Source organism: Aphelocoma coerulescens, chromosome 8, assembly GCF_041296385.1.
Source record: "Aphelocoma coerulescens isolate FSJ_1873_10779 chromosome 8, UR_Acoe_1.0, whole genome shotgun sequence".
Classification (NCBI taxonomy): Eukaryota; Metazoa; Chordata; class Aves; order Passeriformes; family Corvidae; genus Aphelocoma; species Aphelocoma coerulescens.
Window position 1 is genome coordinate 8,687,058 of NC_091022.1, and position 14,586 is coordinate 8,701,643.

Below are 14,586 nucleotides of genomic sequence, written 5' to 3' on the forward strand. Positions count from 1 at the left end.
AGCCTGTCGTTTGTTTCATAAAACTGTCACAGTTTTTTTGTTGTTAGATACTGTTATTTGCTGGCTGTTATTTTGTGAGATAACCATGTGGCAAAGCCTGCTTATCAGCCAGACAGTGTTCAGCAGCAGAGCCCCAAAATCTTAGTTAGAGAGGGGGAAGGTGAGGTTGTTACTTTGCTACCTGACATCTTGTAAGCTAACACACCAGAGATGTAGTCTCTGCAGTCTTAACTCTTCTATTTAAGTAAAGTGAAGGAAAAAGGTAAAAGAAGAGGAAAAAACCTTCACTCAGGAAAGATCTGTCTCAAAAAATAGAAGAGAGAAAAGGAAATGCTCTTTAAAACAACTGAAATGAAATTCTCGGTTGAGAACTTGAAAAATCTTCCACGGTATGGAATCTTCAATGATTACAAACAATTGAAAATATTTTTCTGAAGTGAAATGTTGCAAAACAAAAATCCATGAGATAGTATTTGGTTCTGTGCATGGCTGAGATCTCTGCCAAAATGAGCAAAGCATGAAAGCCAGTACTTGCTGGAAGAGTACATCTGTTGGTCTGCTAGTGAGAAGAAACTTGGAGAGAATCCTGACCCTTTGTCTTCATTTAAAAGAAAAGGAGTCTCAATAACCGTAGGCATAGCTGTGGTTCAAACTGATATTCATGTGGTTTGCTTTTAAAATTTTGTGTGAAATCCACAAAAATGAACAGGGTTTGTTGTGTGCGAAAAGAGAATGGAGCTAATCCCTAAATTAAGTGTGCAATCATTTATAGATCTAAATTCTGACTATTCTTTCAGCCTAAGTTTGAAACAAAGCCTAAAGCCTGCTAAATTGCTGTTATTATGCCAAATACTCAACATATTAAGGGCCAATTAAATTAATTAATTTCATTTCAGATACCACACTCTGGCCTTTTTTTCCTTTGCAGTTCCTTAGCAACACACTTTTCTTCCCTGCAAATTGAACACTTCCATCAGCTCTAAAAGATTTTTAGAGGTGCAAGGGTATTCATGACACATGATGGACAAAGAGCTCATGCTCTGCATGGAATTCTTAATCTTTAGATCCTGAGCTGGGAAAAGCTTCCACAAGCTTACTTCTACATGCCCTTAGATCTTCAGAATCAAAAGTTAAGTGATTCCTGAAATTATAAACTCAAAGATGATGAAAGGTGGTAAGAGGTGGTGCTTAGTGTGGCCAATGTAATCAATACTCACTGTGAGGTGGGTGTAGGTAAGGACAGGCGTGGTTAGTAGCCTGGGGTGCTTCTATGGGTTCTATGACTGCTTTTGTGTGTTAGGTACGAGATTCCTTCAGGGCACCTCTTCTCGTGGCCTCCAGCTCCTACTCTTTGGCAGTGCTGCAGTCTCCTGAGCAGGATCCTGGTGCCTGTGGCAGGTTGCCCTGGTGAGCAGGAGTGGAGGATCCTTCTAGCATGTGAAGTTTGTAAACTGGAGGGGGAAACAGTTAAAGGAGCAAACTGTGTTGCTGTGCAGGCAGGAGGAGCAGGAGAAGGAGGAGGGGATCCATGGTAAAGTCTAGAGCTGGGCTGCAGTAGTTCAAGTTTGTTCTCTGAATTTATTGTTCTCATCAGCAGGTTGGTGACTCCAGAAGCAGTAAGTGAAAGTTCAAACCTTGCATGGGCCAACTCTTTAGAGGAAGTAATCACTAACTCTGTTGGATCTATAAAGACTTAAGTACAATCTGAATTGGAGGCTCACATTGATTTACCAAAGTGTCTGCTTGGGAATTCTCACCTGTTAATTGCTTTAAAGCACTGGGCCAGTAATTGATGGACTTGGTTTTCAAGGGTTTGTGACAGCCCTCTTGGATTTCCATCTCAGGCACTGTTGTCATGTCTGTCTCAATGTCTTCTGTTCCTTTGGTGCTCATGTACAGGCACATTATTCTCAAGTGCCGTTCATTGATTCCTATTCACACATAACAAATCCTGCTGTACAAGACACAGCTGAAAACCTGTAGGTGAAACCTTCTCCTTCACTGAACTTGCAAGGCACACCTGGGGAGTGCTCATTGTCTCTGAGAAGCAGGTAATTGATATAAACTTCCCTTTTTAGCACATTCAGTATTTGACTAATTTATATTTACCTTGCTTTTTAAATTTTAGTGATACCATCCCAGCTTTCTCCAAATCTGTGATGGTTTGGGCAGGTAATAGCAGTACTCTGTGAGCACATATTCTTTCTGTTTCCAGGGAGGAATACTGCCTGTATTGCTTTTTCTATAGCTGAAATTAATCTGTGTGCCCTGTGATTTAATTATGCATGGAGGCTGTTGAGCTTTTTAAATAGGTGTAGTGATGTTATATCCCTCATGATCATCAGGAGATGTTGTACAAACACTGGTTCTTGTTTCCACTAATTCCCTCTGTCTGCTTCTGGCCCTCTGAGTGAAATTGGATGCCACTCCCCTTTTGTGAATTTACAATAATCAACAAATAGAGCTGTTATGTCTCTTATACTTGGAATTCATGCATGTGTCTCTAGCATGCCAAAGTGAACTCAGTTTAATTACTTCTGGTGGGCAAAAATGAAGATAAACATGCCTTCTGACTCTTAGGTTTGCAATTTGATTAATCTCTTGTTTGTCACGGTCTAGTTTGGCTCACTGGCTATTTCCAGTATAGTGTAAGGCTTATGCTTGGTCTAATCTTGTTGAATTGCCTTTCTTTTACAGAAAACTTGACAGTCACTGCTGTTCCATAAACCATGTTATTAGAAGAAAGTGTTAAAGTAGCAGCCAAGCTCGATGTTCCCCCCAGCAGAAAACCAGCAAACCTTTGGCACTAGTTTCAGTGAAAATAAGTTTTCTGCATTTTTTTTTCACGTCTTCATCTATTCCAGTGAGGATAGAGGAGGGAATTTTATTAACCTTATTGATTCTGACTCAGAAGCATAATTACTTTCCAGATCTTTATGGGCTATATTAGTCTGTCAGCTTTCATTTTTTGATTTTCCTCCCTTACTCCCTGAGCTTACACTTCTATTCTCTTTGTCGTGCTGTCTTCCTAGTAGCTCTCACCATTTATGTTTTTGCCCTTTTCCTGCTATTACTGTTGCTGGATTCAGTAGCTGCTAAGGAACACTTTTTTTATTAAAAGCCATCTGTGAAACCTGAACAGAGGGCGCAGGATCCCTGAAGTTTCTCCTGCAGAATTTTCCTCACCTCAGTGTGGCTGACAAGTCTGTTGTAGCATACTTTGAACTTGTCATGGTACCTTTTTCCTGTGCTGCACTGGAGGATGTGTAGTTACCAACATTTGTCTTTGCTTGACACAGTGAATGCACAATTAAGAAGTGTTTGGGTTTTTTTTCAGACAGCATGTCAAAGTAAAACACTCTAAAAGACAAGTCTGAACTGATCAGAAAGGCTTATAATTTATTGAATCTGCTGTGTCTCTGGTAATGTCTGAATTGCAACATTTCTTGAACCTGACATTACAGCTGATGTGTTCTGGATGGGGTTCAGCAACAGGCACTGGAGTCACTTGAGCTGTGTGAGGAGAAGATGATGAGGACTGGCATGCTAGTAGGAAGGTTTACCAGGGTCATTCTGGTACTCTGCTGAAATGCAGCATAGGGAGCGCCTTCCTTGGCAGTTGGTGAAACAGAGGGATTTTAAGATGTTTCAGGGCCTCTCCTGCCCTCCAGTGACAGGGAGCAGCCAGTACCTTTGGTATGTCCTGATTATCTTTGCAGCCTTTTGATTTAAATGTGGCCATCCTCTGCTTTGGTGTCCCACTGTAAGCGACCTGGGTTTAATTTACATGGGAGGATCCTTTGAAATAAAGCACTTTTCTCTCAGGAGGGCTTTTCGTGTATGAAGACAGGCCCGGCAGGCTCCTACCCATGGCAGAGCTCTGTCTCCTCTCTCCTGGAGGGCGGGTGCTGTTTCCCCTGTTTTCCTCTAGCTCCAGGTGTGCTGTTGCTGTAGGGAGCTGCATCTTTATCCTCTCTTGCCACAGTGGAGCAAGTGGCCGTGGGCAAGGGGAACTGCAGCTGCAGGCAGAGGAGACGCCGTGCAAGGCTTTATCTGTGTATTTCATTTCATGACCCCTGCAGAACGCTGTGCTCTCCCAGTTAAGGTCTACCCTGTCACGTGTTGGTCTTAGTATATTTAGTTTCCATGTTTTGTCTGAATATGTAATGCAGTGAGCATTGGGATTTTAATGTTCTTTTAAAGCCTTGCAGCTCCAAAGATTAGGCAGCGCTGCCGGGCTCTTTTAAAGGCATAATGCTTTTGCTGTATTGCAGAGCTCTTAAAGAACCTCCCAAATGAGTGAGGAGGGATGGGATAAAGGACTCACTTGCTCTAGTGCCTCAGGCCTGTGGCTACTGCCAGATAGGCTTGTTTGAACAAGGCAGGCATGGGTAAGAGCTGTGTTCACATTTTCTGTCTTCCCTCTGCACCTTCTCTTTTTCACTCTTTGCCAAGAGTAAGCTCTTGGGAGTGCTGTTGTGAGTAGTAATTTTTACAAAAGGCATTGAAACTTAAAAGCTAAAAGGCCTTGCGGAAACACAGGACTTTGTTTTTTTTTATTTTAATGGCTGAATGCGACGTGAGTGTAACTTTGATGTTGTGAGCACCTATGTTTGTGGAAAACTTGCTCTTCCATGCAAATATCTGGAGATTTAATTGGTATGTGCACCATGTGGGAGTGGGTTTTTACACCATCTATCTTTCCCTGCATAAATCTAATCTGGATCCTGCCTTGTCTAGGAGGAAATCCAATTAGTGTTGTTTATGGTGCTATTAATGAAAATAGTGCTGTCCCTTTCTCATTCATCTGTTCAGATTGTTCCTTTTCACATTTTCCCCTCCTGCAGATAGATATATGGCTGTATTAATTAAGAAAGCATGTCTGATGCTGTTATTTCTGGCTATGGTGTTTAATTAAAAAAAAAAAAAATTACGTTCTGTTTAAAGATGTGTAATTACAGAAGTTAACATATGTTATGTCACATCAAAACCATTGTCTGAATTATGAGCAGTTCAGAACGAGCGCTCAGTAAAAGCTGCAGAAGCACTTCATTGGCTTGATTTTTGTGATTGCCTTGCCTTTCCTGAGCCCTGCAGTGAGGATCTAAATATGCTCCTACCCACCTTTGGGATATCAGGCTGTGTGCTTAGTGTAGTTAAGATCTGAGTGGTAATGGAGTAAATATTCTCTGTCTAGACCCAGAGTAACTCCAGTGCAGGTGAGGAGTGGGCTGGGAATGGGCATTGGAGGTTTCAGCTGGCAGTTACTTTGTATTGCTCTGCTCAAGGATTAGTGTCAGGGAGCTGACCTAGTGCATCTATCCATGGGTTAAACATCTTATCCATGTTCCAACAGACTTGTTTCTCCATGGGTAGTGTGTACAGCAAATTGTTTGCTGGCTGTCCAGGTGTGGAAGCAGAGAGCTGGTGCTTGGGGGGATTTGGAAGATGCCCGGCAAAAGCCACAGCTTGCTGGGGATGCATTGGAGGTGGCTGGGGTCTGTCCTGGACCGACAGGTGGCAGCTCATAGTCAGAAAAGAGCATCTCTGGGGGAGCCAGCCCTGCCATCGCCTTGTTTTCCAGAAGTGCAGGCAGCACAGCCTTTTCTTTTCCATTGCCTATATAGGGCACAGCAAATTTATTAAGGTAAGAATTTATAAGCCTTTAAGATTCTTGTATCAGTAGGAATAGTATAGAAAATCTAGATGAAGTTGCACAGCAGAGAGGTTTCCTCTGCAGTCCTGCTTATGGCATATCGCCAGATCTGCAAGGAATTTTGCATTAAATCAGTTTCTGGAGTTTGTGTAATTCAAGGTGTATGAACAGAGCAAGATTAACTCCATACCAAGTCACTAAAATCCTCAAATAAAGCAAGTCATGGAAAAAATGCTCCCTTCTCACATGTCTGCAAACACACTGATGCCTGTGTTGTTCTTTGATCAAGTATTTATATGATGAAGTATTTGTTTAATTTATCTCCATCCACTGTTGGTACACCTGCTCTCTGATTTCTGATCATACGGGATTGCTTTGTATTTCAAACCAAAAAGAACAGCTTCATTTCTGCTGTTGAAGTTGAAACTTCTTAATCTTTAATTTCTCTCTGAGCATGTCGCATACAAGTTGTTTCCTCAGATGTATGGAATGTGACAGAAAATTGATATAGCACAATGTCTTTTTTCACACCCTCCTTTCTCTCACCCCTTATTCTTTTCCTCTGACTACTTTCATATCTGATGGCTTTTTTCAGTTCACTTTATTTTGTGACTGACTTGTCTGCTCAGAACAATTCTGACAGGAGGACATTGGCAGTGTTGGGTTTTTTTAATGCACTTGCTGCATTGTCTACCCACAAGTCCATTCACACTTTTGGGAATGATCTGGCACCTGTTTTTATAATTTGACTTGAAATAGCATGGGATGGAATGTTTAGGGCAAAACTTGTGTGTTAAAGACTGAATTCTAGGCTGCCTTGCAAAAATTGTTAAATACATGCTTTTGGGACTAATCATGTTTAGGTCTGACTAAGCCAGAGGTGTGTTTATGAGCCTGGGGTAGGTTTTGTAGTTTGTGAGCTACCTTAGGTGGGACTGTGATGGGTGGTGTCCTGGAATGTGTAGTTGTTATGGGGCTGAGCTGTTTATTTTTCCTGGATCTTTTACCACAGGAGAGCTGGTTCTGCTGAAGTGTGGGCAGGGTGATAGTTCAGAAGTTGGCTTGGAGAGAGCTCGTGTAAATATATGCTTGTCACTTTGATCAGGTTTGTGCTTGCTTTTCTTAGTCTTGCCAATAAGTGGATACTGAAAAGTTCTAGCAGCAGCTTTTAGGATAGAAAGCTCCTTTGGGGTGAGTTATGGTGACATTGAGGGGCTTCATTCTATCTTCTACTTAATCAGTCTTCTTAAGTTACACTGATCAGGGGTGCTCTGGCAGGTCCACATCACCCAGTTTGACAAGACCATCTCAGGTATCACTGATGCCATGATGATTTTTTTTTTGCCTTTTCTTTCATACCCCTGTTACACCTTTTTTTACAACTTCTGTATTCTTAGTGTTTTTTCCCTACATTCTTGGAGTTGTTTGTTCAGCTAGGAGACTAAACATTTTAGAAGCTTCGTAGTTAGGGATCGGTGTGCCCCAGACCCCAAGGTCCTCTCCAGAACACATTTTGTAAACTAAGATAGAACCATCCAGGGGAAAGCTCCTGGGGGGGGGGGGCTCATTCAAGCCTCTCATTGGGGAATTTTTGCTAAATATGCTAATTACTAAGACCTATAATGTTAGACCAGATCTTTTGTGGGTGTGCATGGAGGTGCATTCAACCTGGCTGTGTGCACCTAAGGATCCTTAAAATAAATACCAAGGTAAAATCCTTTTTTCCCTTCTAACTGTATTCGGCTCTTGATTTTAAGACCAAGAAAAGGCATCATCACCAGTAATGGGAAAAAAAACTCAACATGGTGATGAGGGCATTGATACTTGTTCATGTGGCTTTTGTGCTGCAAGGCTGGGGCACCATTCCTGTAGCTGATCCAAGCACATCCCTCCTCTGAAATGGAATCAAAGAGAAACAATAATTGCAGCAAACAGCTTACAAGCAAAATGCTGCTCTGGTAAGTGGCTATGGAATGATCTGTTCCAAAACTGGCATGGAGCATTCCAAGTGTAGGAAGGCCGTTGAGGTCTCTGGGTAGTTGCCTTGGCTGCTCTCTTTATGAACTGGACTAAAAAATATGCTCTCTTCAGAGTGAATGTAGGTGTGTACCTGGATTGCTGCATAAATTAGATAAATTCACAGTGATACTTGAAGCAAAGCCTGTAGCTTGGGCTGGTATTATAGTGATTTTTCACCCACTGGGAGAGCAGTAAATAGTCTTAGATTGTAAAGATGGGACTGGAAATTGAGGTCACAGTATAATATGCAAGACCTTTTTTTTTTACCTTGTTTACTTTATGCCAGGCTAAGTATTTCATAGCAAAAGTAAATTTTTTGTGCAGTTTGTGAAATAAATAATGGAGGGATCCTGTTAAAAATGCATTGGCTGACTTCCTTATTTTAATATTAATAAGGCAGGTTGCTACAATAAAATTAGCTCTGCATGGTGTTTGTCCCTGTACTGCCAAAGCAATCGAGTTTAATGCCATTCCTTCCTGAAATAAATCCCCAGGAGAGCAGTATTTGTGGTGTTCTGAAACCTCTAACCAGGGAAGTTGGAGTAGAACTGTAAATTATGGACAATGCAGATTTTAATCTGGGATTCCCAAGTCTGTCTTTGGCCATGTGGCTTTCTGGCTGCTCATGTGAGGTGTTTTAATGTTCTTGACACATGGGTTTTCTCTGCTGTAGGGACTAATATCCAGCTGCTTGGCTAATCATGCTAATGGACAGCTTGGTAATCATGTCTGTATGGTTTCCTAGTCCAGAAACCATCCTGTTTGGGGCAAAACAGTCTGAACTGTGGAGATGCTTAGCTCGGACTGCAGTGTCCTAGGACACAGTGCCTTGGTTTAGGAGCCTGGGGATGAAGGAGCGGAGGAAAGAGGGACATTGGAGTTAGCACCAACTCTTTTTTCCTTTTTTTTTTTTTTTTTTTTTTTTGTTGTTGTTAAAGATGAATCTGTGCCTTTGAAAGGAGAAGCCCTTTACCAGCCCTGCGCCTCTGTGATTTATAGCATGTGTTTATCTGAGCCACAGAGCAAAGGGAACAAACCTGTAATATTGATACATTCTGGTATGTGACCAGAACAGCATTTTTGTGCTTATAAATAATAAGAGCACTCATTGTAATAGAGGCCCTTGTCAGCTGGAGCTATTAGGTTAAAACAAGTGTTAGGGGGTTATTTGATCATGGTTGTAGACACACTTCTGTTGAAATCTGCATTTAAGGCAAGATTAAATCTCTTCATTTTACAGTTTGCATTGTTAGTTTAGGATCCAAATTGGAACTACATTCAAGCTTTGCCTGCCAACTGGATCTTTGGAAGATGTCATTGAACATGGAAATCTGTGAAGCATGGAAGCACATATGTTTAAATACTGTCAAGGTCTATGGGTCCAAATATCTGCCTAAGTGTTTTCTTGAAAACAGTCATGTTTCAAGTAGGCTTTTAAAATTTTCACTTTAAAGAAATGTCTTGAGAGTCTAAGAACTGGGAGACACTTCCTTTCAGAATGGCATTCTGAATAACCAGGTCTTTGCAGTTCTGTGTTATTTCTACTTCTTATGACATGTTGTAGTAAAAACGTTTGGAATGATGGGTTGTGTTTGTTGTTTGTAATTTCTGTAGACTGCATGAAATGGAAAGCTTTACTTTAAATGGTGTTACTGGCATCAGAAGTAAAACTACCCATGTCTTCTTCCCCTTTTAATTTACAATCTGCAGGTATCTTAGCTGAAAACGAAGAGATCTGTTTGTACACGTGAATGATCTCTTTGTGCAAGGGGCTGGGGGAGGTGGAATTCCCCATGTTCCTCGGGAAAGAGATACAACAGAAATGTGCTGCAGAAATTTTGGGCAGAAGATGAAGGTGTTGGTTTTTGGTTTTTTATTTGCAGCAGAAGGCAAGTGGGACAAGATGAACAAATGGGAACTCCTTGCTTCTCTCTTCTTCCTTCCAAATTGCTCTAGAAAAAGGCAAAACAAGCAAGACAGATGCTACAACTATAGCTGGAAGTGCCTCTGTGGACTCCTGGCCATTGCCAGCTGCATGATTTTTTTCTTTTCCTCTATCCTGCCAGACGGGAAATGCTGGATGGAGAAAAGAAAATATGTGGGTGAGCACAGGCCCACAGTTTTGTCCCTATATAAGTTATTGATTTACAAAATAGGGTCTCAGGAAGACACTGCAGGAGCTAAATCTGTTTTTTATGTTCTTTGACATATTAGCATCTAGTCAAAATACGATTTTTCCCATCTGGGAAAAGAACATGCTTGCTGTCTCAGGAACACTGTGTCTTCCTGGGTACAGAAAATGAAAGATGGGAGAGGAGACAGCTCACCACGTCACAGCTGAGAAGCTGATATTTATTCCACACTTCTCTACTTGTTTAGGCTATTCCCAGTCCTGTGTTCTAATTTCTCTGTACTGCTGGAATTGACTTCATTTTAGGGCGATTTTCTTCCTCTGGCCTATATATATCTTGTATGTTCGCTACTGAATGGCTCGAAAATGTTGAAAAATTTAAATGAAGTTTTAATTAAAACCAGTTTGGTATTCTTTTCTGCTTTCAGTGTGAAGATGATCTGCCTAACAGGCAGGAGGGTACAACTGAAGCAGGACCTGAAGGTGGGCTGGAAGGCAGAGTGGATGTTCGATACCTTCAGTGGTTAAACGGGAGACTGAGGTTCCAGTGGCACAGTTTGCACGCTCAGCACCAAGAGCAATGCAAACTTTTGCACAAGGTAAATGATTCTTCTAACTCACTATGACATAGTTTATTATTTAAAAGCCTTGTCAGCTAGAGCTAAATGTACAAATTATTGTTGTTTGCTAGTTCTGCATTTTCTGAAGATAAGAGTGAATTACTCTGAATATAAGCATGTCCATCTTTCCCCAGTGTGGCAGAACCCTGAGAAAATGTAGCATGTACAGTGTTTGTAAGGTTGTAATTGTATAAAAGTCTCTTTTGCAGGTTGGCACATTAGTCACTTCTGCAACCATAGGCTGCTGCTGTTTTTCTCAGAAAATGCGTGGTAGAAACAAGACACAGCATTCTGGTTGCCCAGACAAGAAGTAGCGATGCAGAACTATAAGTTCACTGGAAATGTGGATTCAAAATGTTAAGCATAAATATTGAAAGTAATAGCAAAATAAAATGCAAGATCTCTTTCCAAAGTACTAGGGGACATCTTAGCAAAACCCAAAATCTACCTGCTTATAAATCAGGAATCAGTTATGGTCTCTACACTGCTTAGATTCCAGTTCTGTTCCCATTTATGAATGTTTAGATGCCTGTCTAATCACAGTTATATATGGAAGCATTCTGTCTTTCTAGGATGGAACCAGCCTTCAGTCCCAAAGTTGACAGTGGTGGTGACTCCAGAGACAACCTAAAAAATGTAGTTCTAAAGATAGTCCCAAGAGTTATTAAGTATGGTTTTACCTAGGTCGCCTTTCTCCATTTATATCTCTTTGGATAACTTAAATGGAGCCAGCTATTACTGTACTCCAAATCTTCACAGAAAACCTTTTTTTGAGACTAAAAATGGTTTGGGGAAATTTCTTCTCAAAGTACACATCAGAAAGTTGTCAGAATCATCTTCACCTTTGAATGAAGATGCCTTCTTGGTTTTAATCCTGTGTCTAACAGAGCAGTGCTAAAAACTATAATGAGGTTACCTTTTGTTCTTTCTATGAACTGATTGCCAGGGAGCATGTCTGACTGACAGCCCTAGGGAGGAAGGATCAGGTGCTGGGTGTGCAGCATCTAAAATAACCTTTTGCTTCTCATTGATCACTGCTGATGTGCTTCCCCTGATCTGGGAACAAAGGTAGCAATTCCCTCTTAAGTGCCCATGCAGTCCTTGGCTTTTTGGACTGTGATTACAGACCATGATGAGATTGGGAGAGGTGAATCTCAAGTGAAATGATTGGCATCTTCTCCTCCTGATAAACTACCTCTATTTAGGGTATGCTGTTTTTTCTAGTAGGTGAGGCAAATGCCTCCATAACTCATCATCAGTGCTCTGATTTATGTGAGACTTGACAGTAACAAATCATTAGGCAGCTCCAGTGCCTCAGCTTGCAGTTAATGAGTCCAAGGAAGAATTGAGAGCAGGTCAGACCTGGAAGCTCAAGTACAAACAGAGATATTCTCAATGGTCCAGGTGAGGCACTGAAGTAGTGAAGAGATGTGCTGATCGGGCAACATGCTAAAGTTGTTGACAGGGGACATGAGAGATGATGACCCTCCTGTGGAAGTTGTACTTTGAAGTAAACTTGGACTTTTTTTCCCCTTTGTGGCTATCTAAGGCAGAATGTTCGCTGAAGTTAGGACAGTCAGACAACTATAAGAGACAGGTTAGTTATGCTGCAGGTCCCTGGACCACAATTTCCAGAATCTGGAGGAATAAGCAGGAGGGAGAATGTTCCTGTTCATCCAGTTTCCCAAAGCTACCATTACTGCCTTCTCCAGCAGTCATTGCTAGGCTAAACTGAGGGCAACAGTGATGCTGGTGATGATTCTCACAGTCAGGGCTGCCACTATGGGGGCACACAAAGGAGGATGGAACCGAGCCCTGCTCCAACTCCATATGTGAACCCACACTGGTATTATGTGTGCAGCTGTGGGAGCTCTGTTCAGAGCTGTAATAAAGTGCAGTGCTCTGGTTTATATTTTAGTCTGAATTAAAAGCAGGACACTAGAAAGGTAGGAGTGACTTTGGAAGGACTTCAGTACAGTGCCACATTAATGTTAGCATTTTTGGTAACACAAAATATAACACAATTTAACAGCTGTATAAACAATAATTGATATTTCCTGACTCTTTCTAGAGAAATTGTTTTTACTACTGCATTAATTTTAAAACTTTTAAACTATTCTATGTGTTAGAAGACTGAACTGACCCAGTATGACCTCTATATGAGCTGCTGCTTTTCTCTAATAAACCACAAACACAGTATGCAAAAGGCTAATGGGTGTTATGTTTTTTAATTATGCTGACAGATTTACAGAGGGCTTTCTCTTCAAAATGATAATTATGGGTTTTACTTGCTCTGTAAAATAATAACTTACCAGGTTATATGTCTCAACTGTGGAACAATTTTATTTACTGCTGATCAGGAGCTGTAATTTTTGTCAACTAGTGACGACACTTCCACAGATTTCATTCTGTGACTCACACGAGCTCTAAAATACCATTTTCTCTCTTTGGGCCTTTTTGAGAAGAACACAACACAGTTGGAAAATACATTCTTACTCAGAAGGTGACTGGTCTTCCAGTCTGTATTTTTCAGTATGGATATTGCTGGGTCCTCTGTCTGCTCTGTGCTGCCTGCAGCCACCTAAGGTAGATGGGATGAAGTTTTGCAGTACCCAAGAGAGGGAAGCCTCCCTGGAGCTACAGCTGGTTCTGTGCTGGGAATTGCTTGTTAGGTGGCCTCCCTGGCTGCTCCTCTTTGCTAGCTGTTCTGGTGAGCTGCTTTTCAGTGACTTCAGCTCCCAGAAGGCACGTTGAAGCTTACAGAAGCACACGTGTCCGGCTGTAGGAGGAAGACTTCTTGAGGGAAATCTTAACCTCTTTGTTTCTGAGGAATTTTGCAGCCTGAGGCTATGAGCTGTTGAATAACATTATAATGGTTTCTTAACATGGACAGGTTGGCTCGCTTTGAAAGTATAACGTAGTAATACCATTATAATTCCCTCGAAATTCTCAGTGGTACATATTTACCTGATATGCCTTCAAATATATGGGAACATGGTGAATATTACTGTGTTAAGGCATGTCTCTTGGTTCCTTCTTTTCTCTTTCTTCCTATTTCTGTCAAATGCCAGAAGAATATCTGTCTGCCTGGTTTTGATCTCTCTTGAATTCATAGGAGAGAGCAGTTGTTTTTATTTACTCTTCAAGTTATCACTTTGCCTTAAAAAATACGAGTGAGAAGCCTTGCATAGTTTCAGCGAAACAGGTAGGAACCTGTGTAGTTTAAAACTCTCATTTTTGGGGGGCTCTGTTAAATGCACTGTGCCACAATCAGCATGTTACGAAAAATAGTGCAACAGATGAGTTTGTGCAAAACTGATGGATGTCCTGGGGCTATTTTCAGTTATCTTCCATCCTGAAGTAGTGGAGGGTTAGAGCAGGTTCAGAGATGATTTTTTTTTTTTAAGCAGGTGAATATCTGATTATGGGCTCTGTGTGTGGGTTAGTAAGAAAAAAATGATATTAAATGGAATTCTTGATGATAGAAGAGTTTAACATAATTGGAATTATCAGATCATGGTAAAGCAACAATAATGGTTTTAATATGGCTGGAAACTAAAAGCAAGAGTTGTATTTTCAGTAAGACTGCAGATCAGCACTGGGAATTACCACTTATGAATGGAGTGGTTTCTTGTGCCCCCTCTAGGATAAACAACATAAAATAAGATGGGTGCAGTGGATTGGATGGGTTGTATCTATATATCTGATGTAGTAAGAGTAAAGGGTCAAGGACAGAGTCTTGATCTCTGAATAATAGAGGGCAGGGACTGGTGCTGGGTAATTACCTCATTGTCAGTAATTTATGAGTGAGCTAAACTGTAATTGTTAGGTGCATCTGTATCTTGACATAAAAAATCTACCATGTTGCTTTGGGAATTGCTACCTTGTTTATTGATATATTTTTTGTCTATTTGGTTTGAAAATCTTTGCTTTTTTCCTAAGGTGAATTTGCCATTAAATCTCAGAAGCACATTCTTAATACAGTAAAATTTTTTCCCTCTCATGCAAATGTGTGTGACCAATGAGCAAGCCCCCTTTTCATCTTGTAGGTGAATTAGGCGCCCTGCAGGGAGAGCAGCTTGTCTGAGCTCAGGGGCATTTAGGAATTGGTACTGGGAACTCCCCAGAAGTGGTGCTGAGTGTGGGGGTCTGTGCCTGTG

At 41.1% G+C, this 14,586-nt stretch overlaps 1 protein-coding gene across 3 annotated transcripts in view; it reads left to right on the top strand.

The window, feature by feature from the left end:
* The window catches only part of TEDC1 (tubulin epsilon and delta complex 1), a 68,027-nt gene that overhangs the window by 8,588 nt on the left and 44,853 nt on the right, over nucleotides 1–14,586 (top strand). For all 3 annotated transcript variants that reach the window (XM_069022985.1, XM_069022986.1, XM_069022987.1), the window contains exon 4: nucleotides 10,235–10,405. In XM_069022985.1, coding sequence (XP_068879086.1) covers nucleotides 10,235–10,405 — 171 coding nt within the window. The remainder of the gene's footprint in view (nucleotides 1–10,234; nucleotides 10,406–14,586) is intronic.